Below are 13,876 nucleotides of genomic sequence, written 5' to 3'. Positions count from 1 at the left end.
AAAGTTAATTTTTAGTTATACACAAGCCTATTAAACAAAATTTAAATTATTCTAAACATAAAGAGCAACGAAATTTATAAAATTATTCTAAATATGACGCCACAGCCAACTCGCTGCTTCAACCTTAGGACACTTCGGTGCACCACATTAACTTAGGATAGATAGGCGTAGGCCTCATCACTCTTCTTTTATACTATCCAATTTTTTTTTTTGTTAGTTGGACAACTTAATATCAGATCTTCCTCCAAGGGGCACATGGGAACAGGAACGGAGCCAGACAATTTAATGGGAAGGAGCCAAATAATTTTTTATTTCTTTTTTAGGTATATATATAAAGGCAATTTTTAAGTAAATTAAACATAACTCAGTTTTGATATTTTTATTATTCCCTTCAAATTAAAAATCAATAAGCAAAATTGAAACGAGTTTTTTTAAAAAAAAAAAAAAAAAAAAAAAAAAAAGTAAAGAAAACTGTTGTCCAAAGATTCAGAAAATAAAAAATGAAAATAAAAAAAATCTCAGTTTCTGTACTGAAATTGAGAAATTTCAGTTGGATGAATTGTGTGCTTTTCAACGTTCTCACAAAGCTTTACTTGGATAACACGGCTCTTGAAGCTAACATTCTATTGCTCATTTTGTTAGAACAACCAATTCTAACTAATACAGTAGCCCATTAACTGTTATACAAAACACACTATATTCTACACAAAACACATTATGTTAAACGCAACACAAAACAAATAAAACGCATATGATCTTCTAGACTTTTCTAATGCCATCTAACTATATTGAAATGAATTCTCATTTTATATTATCTTTGTTATGCATCCTTAATAAATTGAGTTTTTCCAAGTATTTGACTCATCAAGTCCATACTTGTTTTCTTCCAATGCACTGTACACTCTTAAACTTTGGAGACACATTGTAAAATCCATGACCATTCGAAATATATAGTAAGTGAAGTTTTCCATACATAAAATTAAGCTATTACATTAAGGAGGTGTCTTACCAATCACCATGTAAATCAAATTTGTTACTATTTAATCGCTTTGAGCATATAGCTAAATTCAGATCATCCATCCATAATTTTTCTAGGTTTATGGAACCACTAAATTCTGGTTCCTACCCAAATGAAATGGTTACCCATGTCCGAGAACGTCTGCCACAATTTCAATTCCCAGCATGCAATCTTCGATGGTTAAAGGCCCCCCCCCCCCCCCCCTTCCTCCTCCGTCATTGATCACATCATCACCTTCACTTATATGTATTTCAATATTATTATTATTATTATTTTATATATTTCTTATCATTTTACATTGCTGGGAAGTTGCCAAGTTTTGAACTTTGGGAAATGTTTGTTTTATGCGCAACATGTGCAGACTGCACATGTTATGCACATGTAGTGCAGCAATAATTACCTTTGAACTTTTCTTAGGCCTGCAGTCCTGCACTACCATTCGCTGATGGACTTGACTTAATCTATAATGAATTAATTAAATTTTTATCTGTTTCTAATAAATATTCTAGCGATGTTCGTGCTATTTAAAAGAGATACTTTTACGAAAGAGTATTAAATTATACGTCGTTTTGAGATAAGATACTGAAGTAGCAAATGTCTCAAATTGAAATATTCAAATTTCTAAACGTCTCATTTAAGGGTACACAGCAAATCCTAATGTAGTACCCAAAATACTCATATTTTTTTTAAGAAGAAAAATAAAAATAAAGTTAAGATTTAGGTGTTGGTTAGAATTTAACGGAATTTACAAAAAATACTCATGCCTAAATCTTTAAAAAAAATTTATATATATATTTTTAAAAATAAACACGAGTATTTTGAAAATTTTGGTACAATTTAACAGCAAATCCTAACGGATTACCTTTAAGTAAGACGTTTGAAAACTTGGATACCTCAATTTGAAACGTTTATTAGTTTAGTACTCTTATTTCAAAATGACGAATAATTCGATACCATTTTATGAAGTTATCTCCATTAAATAAAAAACAAAAAGGAAAGACCCGAGGATGGTTCATGGTTGTAAAAAAATAAATTAAACAGAAGACTTGAAGGCAGGGGTGGAACTAAGATTTGTTAGATGGGGGGACGAACTTACGTGGAAGTAGCTGCGGTATTAATGAAGGGTAGAACTTTCTTATCAAACTTGTATTAAAATATTAGCTAAATGATTAAATTTATTATTTTTTATATCTTTAAACTTTTAGAATAATTGATAATTTCACATGAACTTTTTCTAATCCTTGAAAATTGATGGTATTTCTTTTTTTATCACCTTTAAGTTTTTAAGACAAATGATAATTTGATCGACTTGATCCCCCTATTCTTGAAAAAATAATGGTATTTTTTGTACATGACTAACATGAGCCATGAATAATTTCATTCCAATCCCATTAATACATGTTAGATTAAAAATAAAATAAGATAATAAGTTTGAAAATTAATAATCATGAAATGATAGTGAGTTTGTGCACTACTTGTTAAAAAAAATACGGAAATCAGGTTTAAAATTATGAAGTTAAAGAATTTTTTTCTTTTTTTCTTTTATAAAACTTAGTCTATATATATATATTTGAGTTTCCATAGGTTTTGCATATACCCAATAACCTATATGAGTAATACCTATGAGCTATGGGAATAGAAGAATAGAAGAGAAGTTAGGAGAAAAAATGTGGCGGGGGAGGAAAAACATTAGCAGACTCCAAAAAGTAATTCTTAGGTAGTAGGCCTGCAAAGTGTTGAGAGAGAAGATGAAAGATAGAGCAATTCACTCCAAAAGAGAAGAAAAGGCAAGTCAGGAGGGATAAATATTAAATGTTGGAGGGACAATCCTCATTGAAATCCCTAATAACAGGGATTTAAAAAATGTACCCCCACGTTGAACGTTGTTCCACCCCTGCTTGAAAGATAATGAATATCTATTTATACAAAAATAATTGTTGGGAAACGGTTTTTCCTCCGACCGATATTTTTAATAAAAAATAATTTTTATTTTTTATAAAAAAACAACTACTGATGTCACATAAGAAATTACTTTTTTATTAAAAAAACTCCTTCTAATGAAAAGGTGCGAGCAGGGGACGGTTTTTACGTCCCCTGCCAATCATTGTTCCTATTTATAATCAGCAAGAGTTGCTCTTGTTTATTACTTGCAGCTGCAGAGTGAAAGATCCAATTTCTACCACTCTTTCCTTTCTCCGGATCCCCGTCTCCATTGCTCTCCTCGTTCGAGTTATCAGGTTCAGTTCTCTGTTTATATTATCTCCAAGGAAAAATTTATTATTATTTGCTCCATCTTATTACATTTCCTATACAACGTCGCGTCGTCCCAGAGTTTTTTTGATCCCTTCACCCATTGAGTTTGGTGCAAGTGATTTTACAAAAACCTTTGCTTCTTCATTTATATATATATACACACACGCCCGTGCTCTGAAAGAATTAAACCATATGATGTTAAAGTATCTCACATCATTAAAATTTTATTCACTTGAGCGCTTTATAAGTCTTTATGTCCCCTTCTCTCTTAAAGCGTTTTTAGAGAATGTGAATGTGCTCATATACTTTTCACATGGTATTAGAATCATAAGTTTCTTACGATGATGAGCATTTTTCTCTTGTTGTTGTCCACGTGCTTGACCATTAGTTGTCACACGTGGGCTTGGCAAGACGGGTTGGCGGGTCAACCCATTTAAGTAATCTGGTAAAAAATGTCATAATTGGGTTGACGGGTTATAAACGGGTTATAGCCGAAACTCAAACCCTATATATTTGTGTCAGATTCGCTAGTAGTGTCAAAATTGTCAACCCTAACCGCACGTACGTGAATGAGAGTTTTAAAGTGTCACACATTGTTAGATTTTCTTCACTTGGACACTTTATAAGTCATGGTGTCCCCTTATCTCTCAAAGTGTCTTTTGAGGATGTAAATGAAGTCATGAACTTTTCATGGTTAGCAACCTGCGAGGTTTCACTCAGAATATGTGAAAAGTGAAGTTTTTGTCTCATCTGTTTAATTTCCATTTTTTCAGGAATCTTACCTCAATACTTTTGTCGTTCTAAAAGGATCGAGTTCGTGGGTATCGGCAAGAGAAAGGGATGAGGTTAGCATCATCATCTTCTTCTTGTAATCGCTTCCTTATTGATATGATTATTATATCATAGTAAACATTTCTCAAAGCATATTTTATGTGGCTGAAAGGCCCATTACAGCATCTTGCAAATGTTTTGTTGCTAATTAACGCATTTATCATCAAATAGTTTTAACAACTTAAAAGGCCCTGTCCTTATCTAGTCCATGAGTCAAGGCCCACTGAACCAGTCGATCCAAGTGTCCAACTTTGAACCTTTCTCTTTCTGAATTACTTACAAAACCTGTTAGTCACCAAGACAGGGGCTTTGCCTGACGTGGCTGGTATATATGGATATCTCATGTAGCCAATATATAACTGACCATTTACTAGTCGTATTAATCTAGCTCGCATGAACGACCTGTTCCATTTAGCGTCTAGCAGTTCAATACCATACACAATATTCTTGATCCATTTTAGCATTTATTTTAAAACCAATCATATTTTTGTTAGAATATTAATTAAATAATTAAATTAATTTTTTATGACCTTAAGTAAATAAAAAAGCACATAACATATTTAATTGAAATGAGAAATATTATAAACTCATATCCAATATTACTCTAATAACAAATATTATCAATTGTCCAAAAATTTTAAATTAATATTAAAATTCATTTAATTATTATTATAATTCTTTGGATTGAAAATGGTAAAGTAATGTGCTTAATTCCTTAAATAGCATGGCCATTACAAGTCGTTTTAGTTCGATCTTGATGACAATGAATATATATATTACTCTTCTCGATTGTTTGTACGTGTGGTAGGTGCCACAGCTTCAAGGAAAAAGTGAACGACTGTTACAATTGATCTGCGACTATCTGAAGCCAGTGCACTACAACCAGCGCAGCTACATTGTTCGGGAGGGAGAACCACTTGATGCGATGCTCTTCATAACGCAAGGCATCATATGGAACTTCACGACCAATAATGGTGAGAGAAGCGCTAAGTGTATTGAGAAAGGTAGTTTTTACGGAGAAGAACTTCTAGATTGGGGGTTGGAACGCTCCGTCGTACCCAAACTATCCGAACTCCCAATCTCTCTCAAAACTGCGAAAACCCATACAATGGTTGAAGCCTTTGCTCTAATGGCCAACGACCTGAGGACTATAGTTTTCAGGCGTAATGTACAAGCAGCTTCTGTTATACAAGCAGCTTTCCGGCGTTTTCGTCTAAAGAAGATTGAAAATTCTCTCCCGCCGGTTGAAATTGAAAGTATTGGCCTGTTGCCCCCGGGGAAAAGAAGCTAGCGAGTTCTCATGCTCTTGGTGTTTCAAGACTAGTTCTAAATGAAAAATTATGTATTGATATATTTAAAAAGCTTAATTTACAATGGTGATGAGCATGGCTTTATACAAGCAGAGTATGCTTTAGGACTTTAATTTCTATTCTATGTTGTGATACTTTCCTTCTACATATGATTCTCTCTTGAGGAGCACGCTGGTCTTGGTGATTGCTCCGGCCTTGTAGATCACTCTTGTCTTGGAGACAACGTTTGATATCACAATAGAGTAGTGCTGCATATACTTTGCGTGATGTGGTTGATTTCTTTCTATTTTGGATTGCTAGGCTTGCTGTCATAGACTTTCTAGCATGATCTGCTGTATCTCGTGGATAATCTTTAGCACAATATGCGGGAGCTGCTTATGTGTTGCTATGCTTGTGAAAATTCCATTAGACACGTTAACACTAAAAACCCAGCATTGCCTTGCGTATACACTGAAGCATTGTTTGGTTCGCGGAGTAAGACTTTAGAATGGAATGGCTATTTTATTAGAGTAATTATTCTTTTATTTGGTAAGGATCTATTCCTTAGAATATCTATTCTATAGGAATAATTATTCCTTTACGAAGATGAATAGCTATTCTTAAGAAAATAGACAACATTTTTTTTAAAAAAAAAAACATTTTTTTCTTTAATTTTTTCAAACTAAACTTTAAAAAATAAAAATAAAAATAAAAATATTAGAAATTTTAATTTTTTTTTTTTTAAAAAAACAAAGAATTTAGATCAGATTTGTCACCCATATATATATATATATATATATTTTAAGAATTGAGTTCTTTTTTTTGAAAAATAAGAAATTATGTGGATTTTTTTAGTAATTTTGGGTCAATTTCAATTGTGGTATATGTATTGTCACCAAACTAAGGAATTAGAATAATTATTCCATTCCACTTTTCCTCGATCATTCACAGTAATAATTATTCTTTTTTTCTAACGGAATACATATTCTGCGAACCAAATGAGGCTTAAGTGTTTGTTCATAAGCAATAGTTTGTTTTAGAGTCCTTTGTGTACAAAAAAAAAAAAATTATTTGCTGAATATATATATATATTTTGGACAGTAATTCTTATAAACTATTTTTTAAAAGTGATATGTGTCCCACGTACATGTGTTTCTTACATTCTTAAAGGATACATGACACTTTTAAAAGCTAGTTTATAAAAAGGGCAAATATATCGGCACTCTCTGAGTTTGAGCGCGATTTGAAAATGATCATTTACTTTTTAAAAATAAGTTTTAACTCCTTCACTTTTTCATAAATTTGAAATGAGTCATTTTGTCACTTTTCGGTCTATTTTCACAACTTCCGTTAATGTCACGTTACTCTTTTTGCTATATCACTTTAAAATATTATTTTTAATAATTTTATTTAAAAATTAAAATAAAATAAAATAAAAAAAGGAAGGGCCGGGGGTGGCCTAGGGGCCGGGGTATTCCTCCAGGACGCAGAAACCGGCCATCTCGGCGTCTTGGAGCGCCATGTTGTAGAAGATCTCGATCCTGTAGAACCTGCAGTAGTCGATCTTGTTCTTGATGGACTTCAACAGGTAGTGATCGCCGACAGGGTTTTCGCAGGGTTTTGGGGGACGAACCGATCACCAGAAGGACTCGGGGCTTATTCGGTCTGATAAAGTTCGGGAATTCCGGGTTGTTCTTCGATCAGCTACTCAGCGCGATGTTCACCAACATGGCACCGGTTTCTGGGCGAGCTGGAAACAGAGAATTCGAGCCAATATCACAACCTGCACAGAGGCCCCAATTCTTAAGGCTTCTATCACACCCACATTTTTCTTTGAACTTGAAACTGGGGAAATATTCAGAGTGTCTGTTGAACTCAGATTGCCCATAGAATTGTTCATTTTCATGATCTCCAGTCCATTTAGGGTAGCGTTGGGGTAAGCACCATTCAAAGTAGGCAGGCTAACACTTGCATGAAGCTTAACAGAAGACACCAAAACAAAATCCATATAGCATGCAGCAGTGATAGGATTCGGCCGTTGATGTATAGATGCTAGGTTGTGATTGAATGTAGAAATGGAAAGGGGATTGTTATTGATAATACTCTACTTAAGGTAGGAGTTCACCGGTACACCAATTGTATGATCAAATACTCCACTTAGGCTTTCTCTTCCGATGACTACCAGTGAAACATCTTTGAAGATACGGTGGCACTCCGAAGTTTGAAGATTTAACTAGTCTCCATAGTCCTCCAAGTCCTCGTCTCCATTGTGTGTCTACCAACCATAAACTAAAGATAACAAAATCTACCGTCCAATTGGGTGTCTTTTTTCCACTCGTATGAGGAGGAACTCGAATTCTTTTTTCTGCACAGGGGATGAAACCAAAGGAGCGTTCCGGGTCACCTGCGGTCCAGTAACCGATATAGAGAGAGGCGAATCGAGCATTAATTGGCGGCCACGGCGTGATTTGCGGAAGATCGGGCAATTCTCAGCAAAATTCGGGCAATCGGTCAAGGGGCTATAATGGACGGAGATCCAACGCAGAGCGGAATCGGTGCAATGGGTCTCAGGTGGCCACCGATAGCCACCCACAACCCTTTTTTTTAAAAAAAAAAAAAATTAAAAATAATATTTTATGGTGATGAAGCAAAAAAGCTGACGTAACACTAGCGACAGTTTTTACAAAAATGGACTGAAAAGTGACGAAATGACTCGTTTCAAATTCGCGAAAAAGTGAAGGAGTTAAAACTCATTTTTAAAAAGTGAATGAACATTTTCAAATCGTGCTCCGACTTAGGAAGTATGATACATTTATCCTTATAAAAAACTCCCATAACCCAATTTATAGAAAAATTTTACCCATGTTTTTTTAGCTTTCCAATGTTGTATTTCATCTCAATAACTTCAACGACGGTTATATAAACCCGACCTAGGTTTGCTGCCGAGAGAGTTCTCGCTCCGTTTGTTGAGCACAGGACCATGTTGGGATGGGCTTGGGTTTGCTCGATGGTGGGGATAAGGAGTTTTTCCGGTTGTATCTAGGTAGGGTCAGGGTGTTTTGGAAGATTCACCTGGAGACCCGATTTGGGGTTTTCTGATTTGTTCGGTACCAAGAATGAACAAAATGCAATGAGATTTTGTATTGTTGCATTAATAGTGAATATAGTATCATGTTTTTTACATATGGTGCCACTTCATTTAAAATTTTAAATTATGTGACAACATATATATTAATTATTAAATCTATTAAATTTAATTTTGACTATAAAATAAATAATCTCTATTTCACTTTAAACAAATAAAAAAATATATTCCTTTTGATTGTTAGGGTGCGGTGGTGCTTATCAAAATCTACCACAACCACCATGAGTGCTACCGCTGACACAAGATATATATATATATATATATATATATATATATATATATATATATATATATATATATATATATATATATATATATATCATCTGTTCAGTGTTAATGGTTCTATTGAGCCCAAAAATTTCCTTTTGGGGGGTCTTTATAAGGTCGGTTCAAAATGGAGTTGCTTCAAACGTTTCATCGACTTCCTTCACACATTTCACTGACCTCCTTCAAACATTTTACCGACTTTCTTCAACATTTTACCGACTTCCTTCAAATATTTTACCGACTTCCTTCAAACCCTGAGTCACGCCATGGGTTCTGATTCTGAGTCTGACGGTGCTCAAGTCGGGGGCGACCCTACTCTTGTTCCTCATGAGAACAGATATAGGTCTTTGATTCTGGCCTCTGAGGAGAGACGCCTCCGCCGGAGTTATAGTATTCCGTCTTCCGTAAGCCTTCATTTCCAGCATTCCGATCAACTGTCCATTGCCGGCGGCGATGTAACCATTACAGAGCGAATGCTGATGGCCGGATGTCGGTTTCCTCTTCCCGATATAGCTCGGGAATTATTAGTACGGCTTGGGGTGGCTCCCTCCCAAGTAAAGCCGAACGGATGGAGGTACTTGTTCGGCTCTTTTGTTCTCTGGATGACTAAGCTCCAGAAGAGGATGACCATAGACGAGTTTTTCACAATTTACCGAGCTGGTTTCCGCCGAGACGGTACGGTAGAATTTACTGTTCGCAAGAAACCGTCTATCATCCATCTAGCCTGGAGATATTCAAATAATAGAGAGTGGAAGGAGCAAACGTTTCGGGTTTCTGGCCAGTGGGAGAAGCCGGAACAGTTATTATTGCCAGAGGATCAGAGGGTTCCCCGAGAGTGGGGTCGCATGAGAGTCGGGGCGTCGGAAGCCCCTGATCTAAATGATGAGCAAGTCGACAATGTCGACACCATACTAGCCTTTGTGAAGGCTACATCAGCCGAGGATGCTAAGGTGGTGTTGGATTTCGACCACCTTGTTACGAATGAAAATATGCGGAACATGCTCTGGTACGAAATCCCGATTTCCGACCTTCCTTTTCTGAAGGAGAGGAAAGGTAAGGCCCAGAAACCGAGAGAAGATCCTGCGCCTACCATTCTCAAGGGTAAAGAGAAGGTCTCTGACGGACCGAAGAAGTCAAAGGAGCCAAAAGAGGTTCCAAAAACTGTAAAGAAGCTTCTCGCCGATGCCCAACGGATAGGGGCTGAACAGGAAGCTAAAGCCAAAAAGGCCGCAGAAAAGAAGAAAACGGCCGAGAAGAAGAAAACGGCCGAGAAGAAAGTCGTCGAGAAGCCGGCTGAAAAATCAAAGGCTTTGCAAGAAAGGCCTCAACCAGATGAAGAGGCAGAAAGAGAACCTGTTAGGAAAAGACCGAGGATCGAGGCGGCCCGGTCATACCTCAAGTCGATTGGTTCGGCGGTTAAGGGTATTTCCCTTCGCGTCGATCCTTCGACAATAGTTGCTTCCGAGGGCACACATCGGAGTACCGAGAAGGAGGGAGCGCCTCAGTGCCCATCCCTAGGCGAAGTGTTAGTACTTCGTGATGAGGCCATTCCCAACTCGGATCCAGTGGCCGCCCTGAATGCCTCTGAGTGCCCACCCCGAAGTACCGAGGAGGAGGCTGAGCCTCAACATTCAACAAGAGGGGAAGTTCCGGCTCTTCATAACGAGGACGTGGTCAGCACAGAACTCGTGAGCCAAGACGCGATCCTTCCGCCTGTGGTTAGGGAAGAGGTGTTCCAGACCGCCCTTTCTGAAACAGATTCGGCTTTACCTGAGTTGTTGAATGCACGGGTGGAAACCGATACCGAGCCTTGTCAAATATCACAACCAAGAATGGGCGTTGAGGTTGGTGAAGACACGGGCTCTGCGCAAATAGAGGCCGAGAACACAGCCATAGGGCCAAGTGTTGGACCTATGGTTCAGTCCGTCGCGGAAAGGGCAGGGCCGAGTTCTAGCACGCCTTTCGTCGAGCCTCGACTTGGAGAAGACGGGCCAGTGACGGAACCCACTCGTGATTCCGTTGGGTTCTTTAGGCCGGCCCAGGAGTATGAATTTGACGAGGCTTCTTTGGAAGAGCGTTTAGCTGGGCCAATTATGGACGCGGTTCGGGCTTTGACTCCAGCCGACTATTTGGGGTTAAGTACCGTTGGTTGCATACCGACCGAAGATATGATCGCTTCGTTAGTCCGTCTGCAAACCATGGTAAATTGCCTTTCCCTTTTCTTTTTGTGTTTGGCTTTTGATATTCTGTTTTCTAAGTTTCTTCTTTGCTTGGCAGCAATTGGTGGATACCCTTGCTCTTTATGACCAGCATAGGGATTTCCACCGAAATCAGGTCCCGGTTATGGCCGGACTTCGACAACGGATTTCTGAGCTTGAGCTTGAATTAGCCCGGAGGTTATCCTTGGAATCCGAAGTGGCTCGGTTGAGTAAGCTTCTTGCTGAGCGGGAATCGGAGCTTGCTAGTTATGACGCGCTGATCGCTGACGCCGAGCTCAGGCGAAATGTGGCCGAGGTAGCCAATCATGGTCTATCCGCCCAGCTCGATGCGCGGACTCGCGAACTGTTTGCGCTTAAGGCTCATACGGATGCTGTCGAGGCAAGATACTCGGCCACATCGTGTAGCAATACTGCGTTGTGAGCGGATCTGAGTGCTGCAAAGGCGCAGAGAAGAATCGCCGAAGATGCTCGGCGGGAAGCTGAAGAGGCTAGGAGCACTGCGGGGGAAAAGTTGGAGGCGCTTGAAGAAAAATTGAAGGAAGCCGAATCGGGCTTGCAGGCTGCTCAGGCCGACTTGCAAAAAGCTAAACTGAAGTCCAGCGAGCTGCGAAAGAAGTCTAAGCACTACAAATCGAAGGCTGCTCATTATAAAGCAAAGGCCGATCGGTTTCATAGTCAGATCCTTGCTTTCACCCGAGTTCGAGATCGAACCTGGGTCAATGGGTTTAGCTGGGGTTTCGATTCCCTTAAAGAATTCGTGCTTAACCCTTCGACGCCTTCCCCAAATTTTGTCGGGCTGAATTATACCGACTTTATGGATGTCCCTGAGCAGGCTATCCTGGAGTTACGGGAAATTGGCCGAGACTTGATTCCTGATGTCCCGGACTGGGTTGGTGAAGACGTCGGAACAGCTGATGAGGTGACTGAGCCGGCAGACTTGGGTGCTTCGACTAAGGCCGCTGAAATTGAGGCTCCTGATAGCCCAGCTTCTAGGGAACCGAATACAGATAGGACTTAGTACGCCTTTTGTTTCGGCGCCTTTTGTTTCGGCGTTTTTGTTGACCTCTGCTTTTCCATATTAATAACATTCGGAAATTCTATATTAGTGTTGTATATATTTTACTCTATTTTCCAGCATACTCATACTGTCTTAGGTTTCATACTTAGACAAAATTTTCAAATTTGATTCGGATCTAAGACTTTGACCGGTTTGAATCCCCTCAACGTGATTCAAAACTCGGAGCTTGACCGACTTGAATCCCCTCAACGTGATTCAAGTCTCGGCGTTGGTCCGGTTTGAATCCCCTCAACGTGATTCAAAACTCGGAGCTTGACCGACTTGAATCCCCTCAACGTGATTCAAGTCTCGGCGTTGGTCCGGTTTGAATCCCCTCAACGTGATTCAAAACTCGGAGCTTGACCGACTTGAATCCCCTCAACGTGATTCAAGTCTCGGCGTTGGTCCGGTTTGAATCCCCTCAACGTGATTCAAAACTCGGAGCTTGACCGACTTGAATCCCCTCAACGTGATTCAAGTCTCGGCGTTGGTCCGGTTTGAATCCCCTCAACGTGATTCAAAACTCGGAGCTTGACCGACTTGAATCCCCTCAACGTGATTCAAGTCTCGGCGTTGGTCCGGTTTGAATCCCCTCAACGTGATTCAAAACTCGGAGCTTGACCGACTTGAATCCCCTCAACGTGATTCAAGTCTCGGCGTTGGTCCGGTTTGAATCCCCTCAACGTGATTCAAAACTCGGAGCTTGACCGACTTGAATCGCCTCAACGTGATTCAAATCTCGGCATTGGGAATGTTGTACTCGGATATAATATGCTGTCTGAATCTGCATTTTATTGATAAACATTAAGTCTAAAAATAAACAGATTACATATAATATAAGCGGAATTACATATAATATTTCCGGAGATGCTCGGCATTCCATGGTCTTTGCAGCTTTTTCCCGTTTGTATCTTCAAGATGGTACGCTCCTTTTGGATTGCTTTTGATAACTCGGAATGGCCCTTCCCAGACCGGCCCCAGTTTCCCTTCCGTGGGGTCCTTAGCTGCCGCAGTGATCCTCCGTAACACCCAATCACCATCATTGAACGATCGGGGCCTCACCCTTTTATTATAATACCGAGCTGCCCTTTCTTGATATGCTGAAGTTCTGACTTTCGCATCTCCTCGTTTTTCTTCCAGAAGATCTAGGTGTAGCTTTAATCCTGTGTTGTTGAATCCGGGATTATAGTGCTGAATGCGGAAGCTTGGGGAACCAATTTCGACTGGTATTACTGCTTCGACCCCGAAGGCTAGTGAATAAGGAGTTTCGGAAGTTGCCGAGCTGACTGTCGTCCGGTATGACCACATAACCTCTGGTAGGTATTCTACCCATCCTCCCTTACGCTTCGGGAGTTTTTTCTTCAGTATCGTCACCAGAGTTTTGTTTGTTGCTTCGACCTGCCCATTTGACTGTGGATAGTATACCGACGAGAAAAAATGCCGAATCTTGAGCTCATCGCACCACTCCTGGAATGGCTTGCAGTTGAATTGTGTTCCATTGTCAGTTATTAGGGCGTAAGGTATCCCAAATCTACATATGATTGCCTTCCAGAGGAAATTTTTAATTGCCCCGGTCGTGATAGTCATTAAAGGCTCCGCTTCTGCCCATTTGGTGAAGTAATCTACTGCAACCACCAGGAACCTGCAATTCCCCTTTCCCGTGGGCATGGGCCCTACAATGTCAACCCCCCATTGGGCAAACGGCCACGGTGAAGAAACCGAGCTAAGTTCTGCTGGTGGTTTTGTTTGTAACTTAGCGAACCTTTGGCACTTGTCACACCTTCGGACCATTTCCAT

General features: G+C 39.4%; 1 protein-coding gene across 1 annotated transcript in view; it reads left to right on the top strand.

Moving 5' to 3' along the window:
• Nucleotides 1-3,173: 3,173 nt before the first annotated feature.
• The window catches only part of LOC133857727 (cyclic nucleotide-gated ion channel 1-like), an 82,043-nt gene continuing 71,340 nt past the window's right edge, over nt 3,174-13,876 (top strand). Inside the window, exons 1-2 of the mRNA XM_062293083.1 lie at nt 3,174-3,255; nt 4,045-4,116. Of these exons, the coding sequence (XP_062149067.1) occupies nt 4,112-4,116 (5 nt within the window). The 5' untranslated portion in view covers nt 3,174-3,255; nt 4,045-4,111. The remainder of the gene's footprint in view (nt 3,256-4,044; nt 4,117-13,876) is intronic.

This window comes from Alnus glutinosa, chromosome 1 (assembly GCF_958979055.1).
Source record: "Alnus glutinosa chromosome 1, dhAlnGlut1.1, whole genome shotgun sequence".
Lineage (NCBI taxonomy): Eukaryota > Viridiplantae > Streptophyta > Magnoliopsida > Fagales > Betulaceae > Alnus > Alnus glutinosa.
This window is presented reverse-complemented; position numbering and strand designations above follow the sequence as displayed.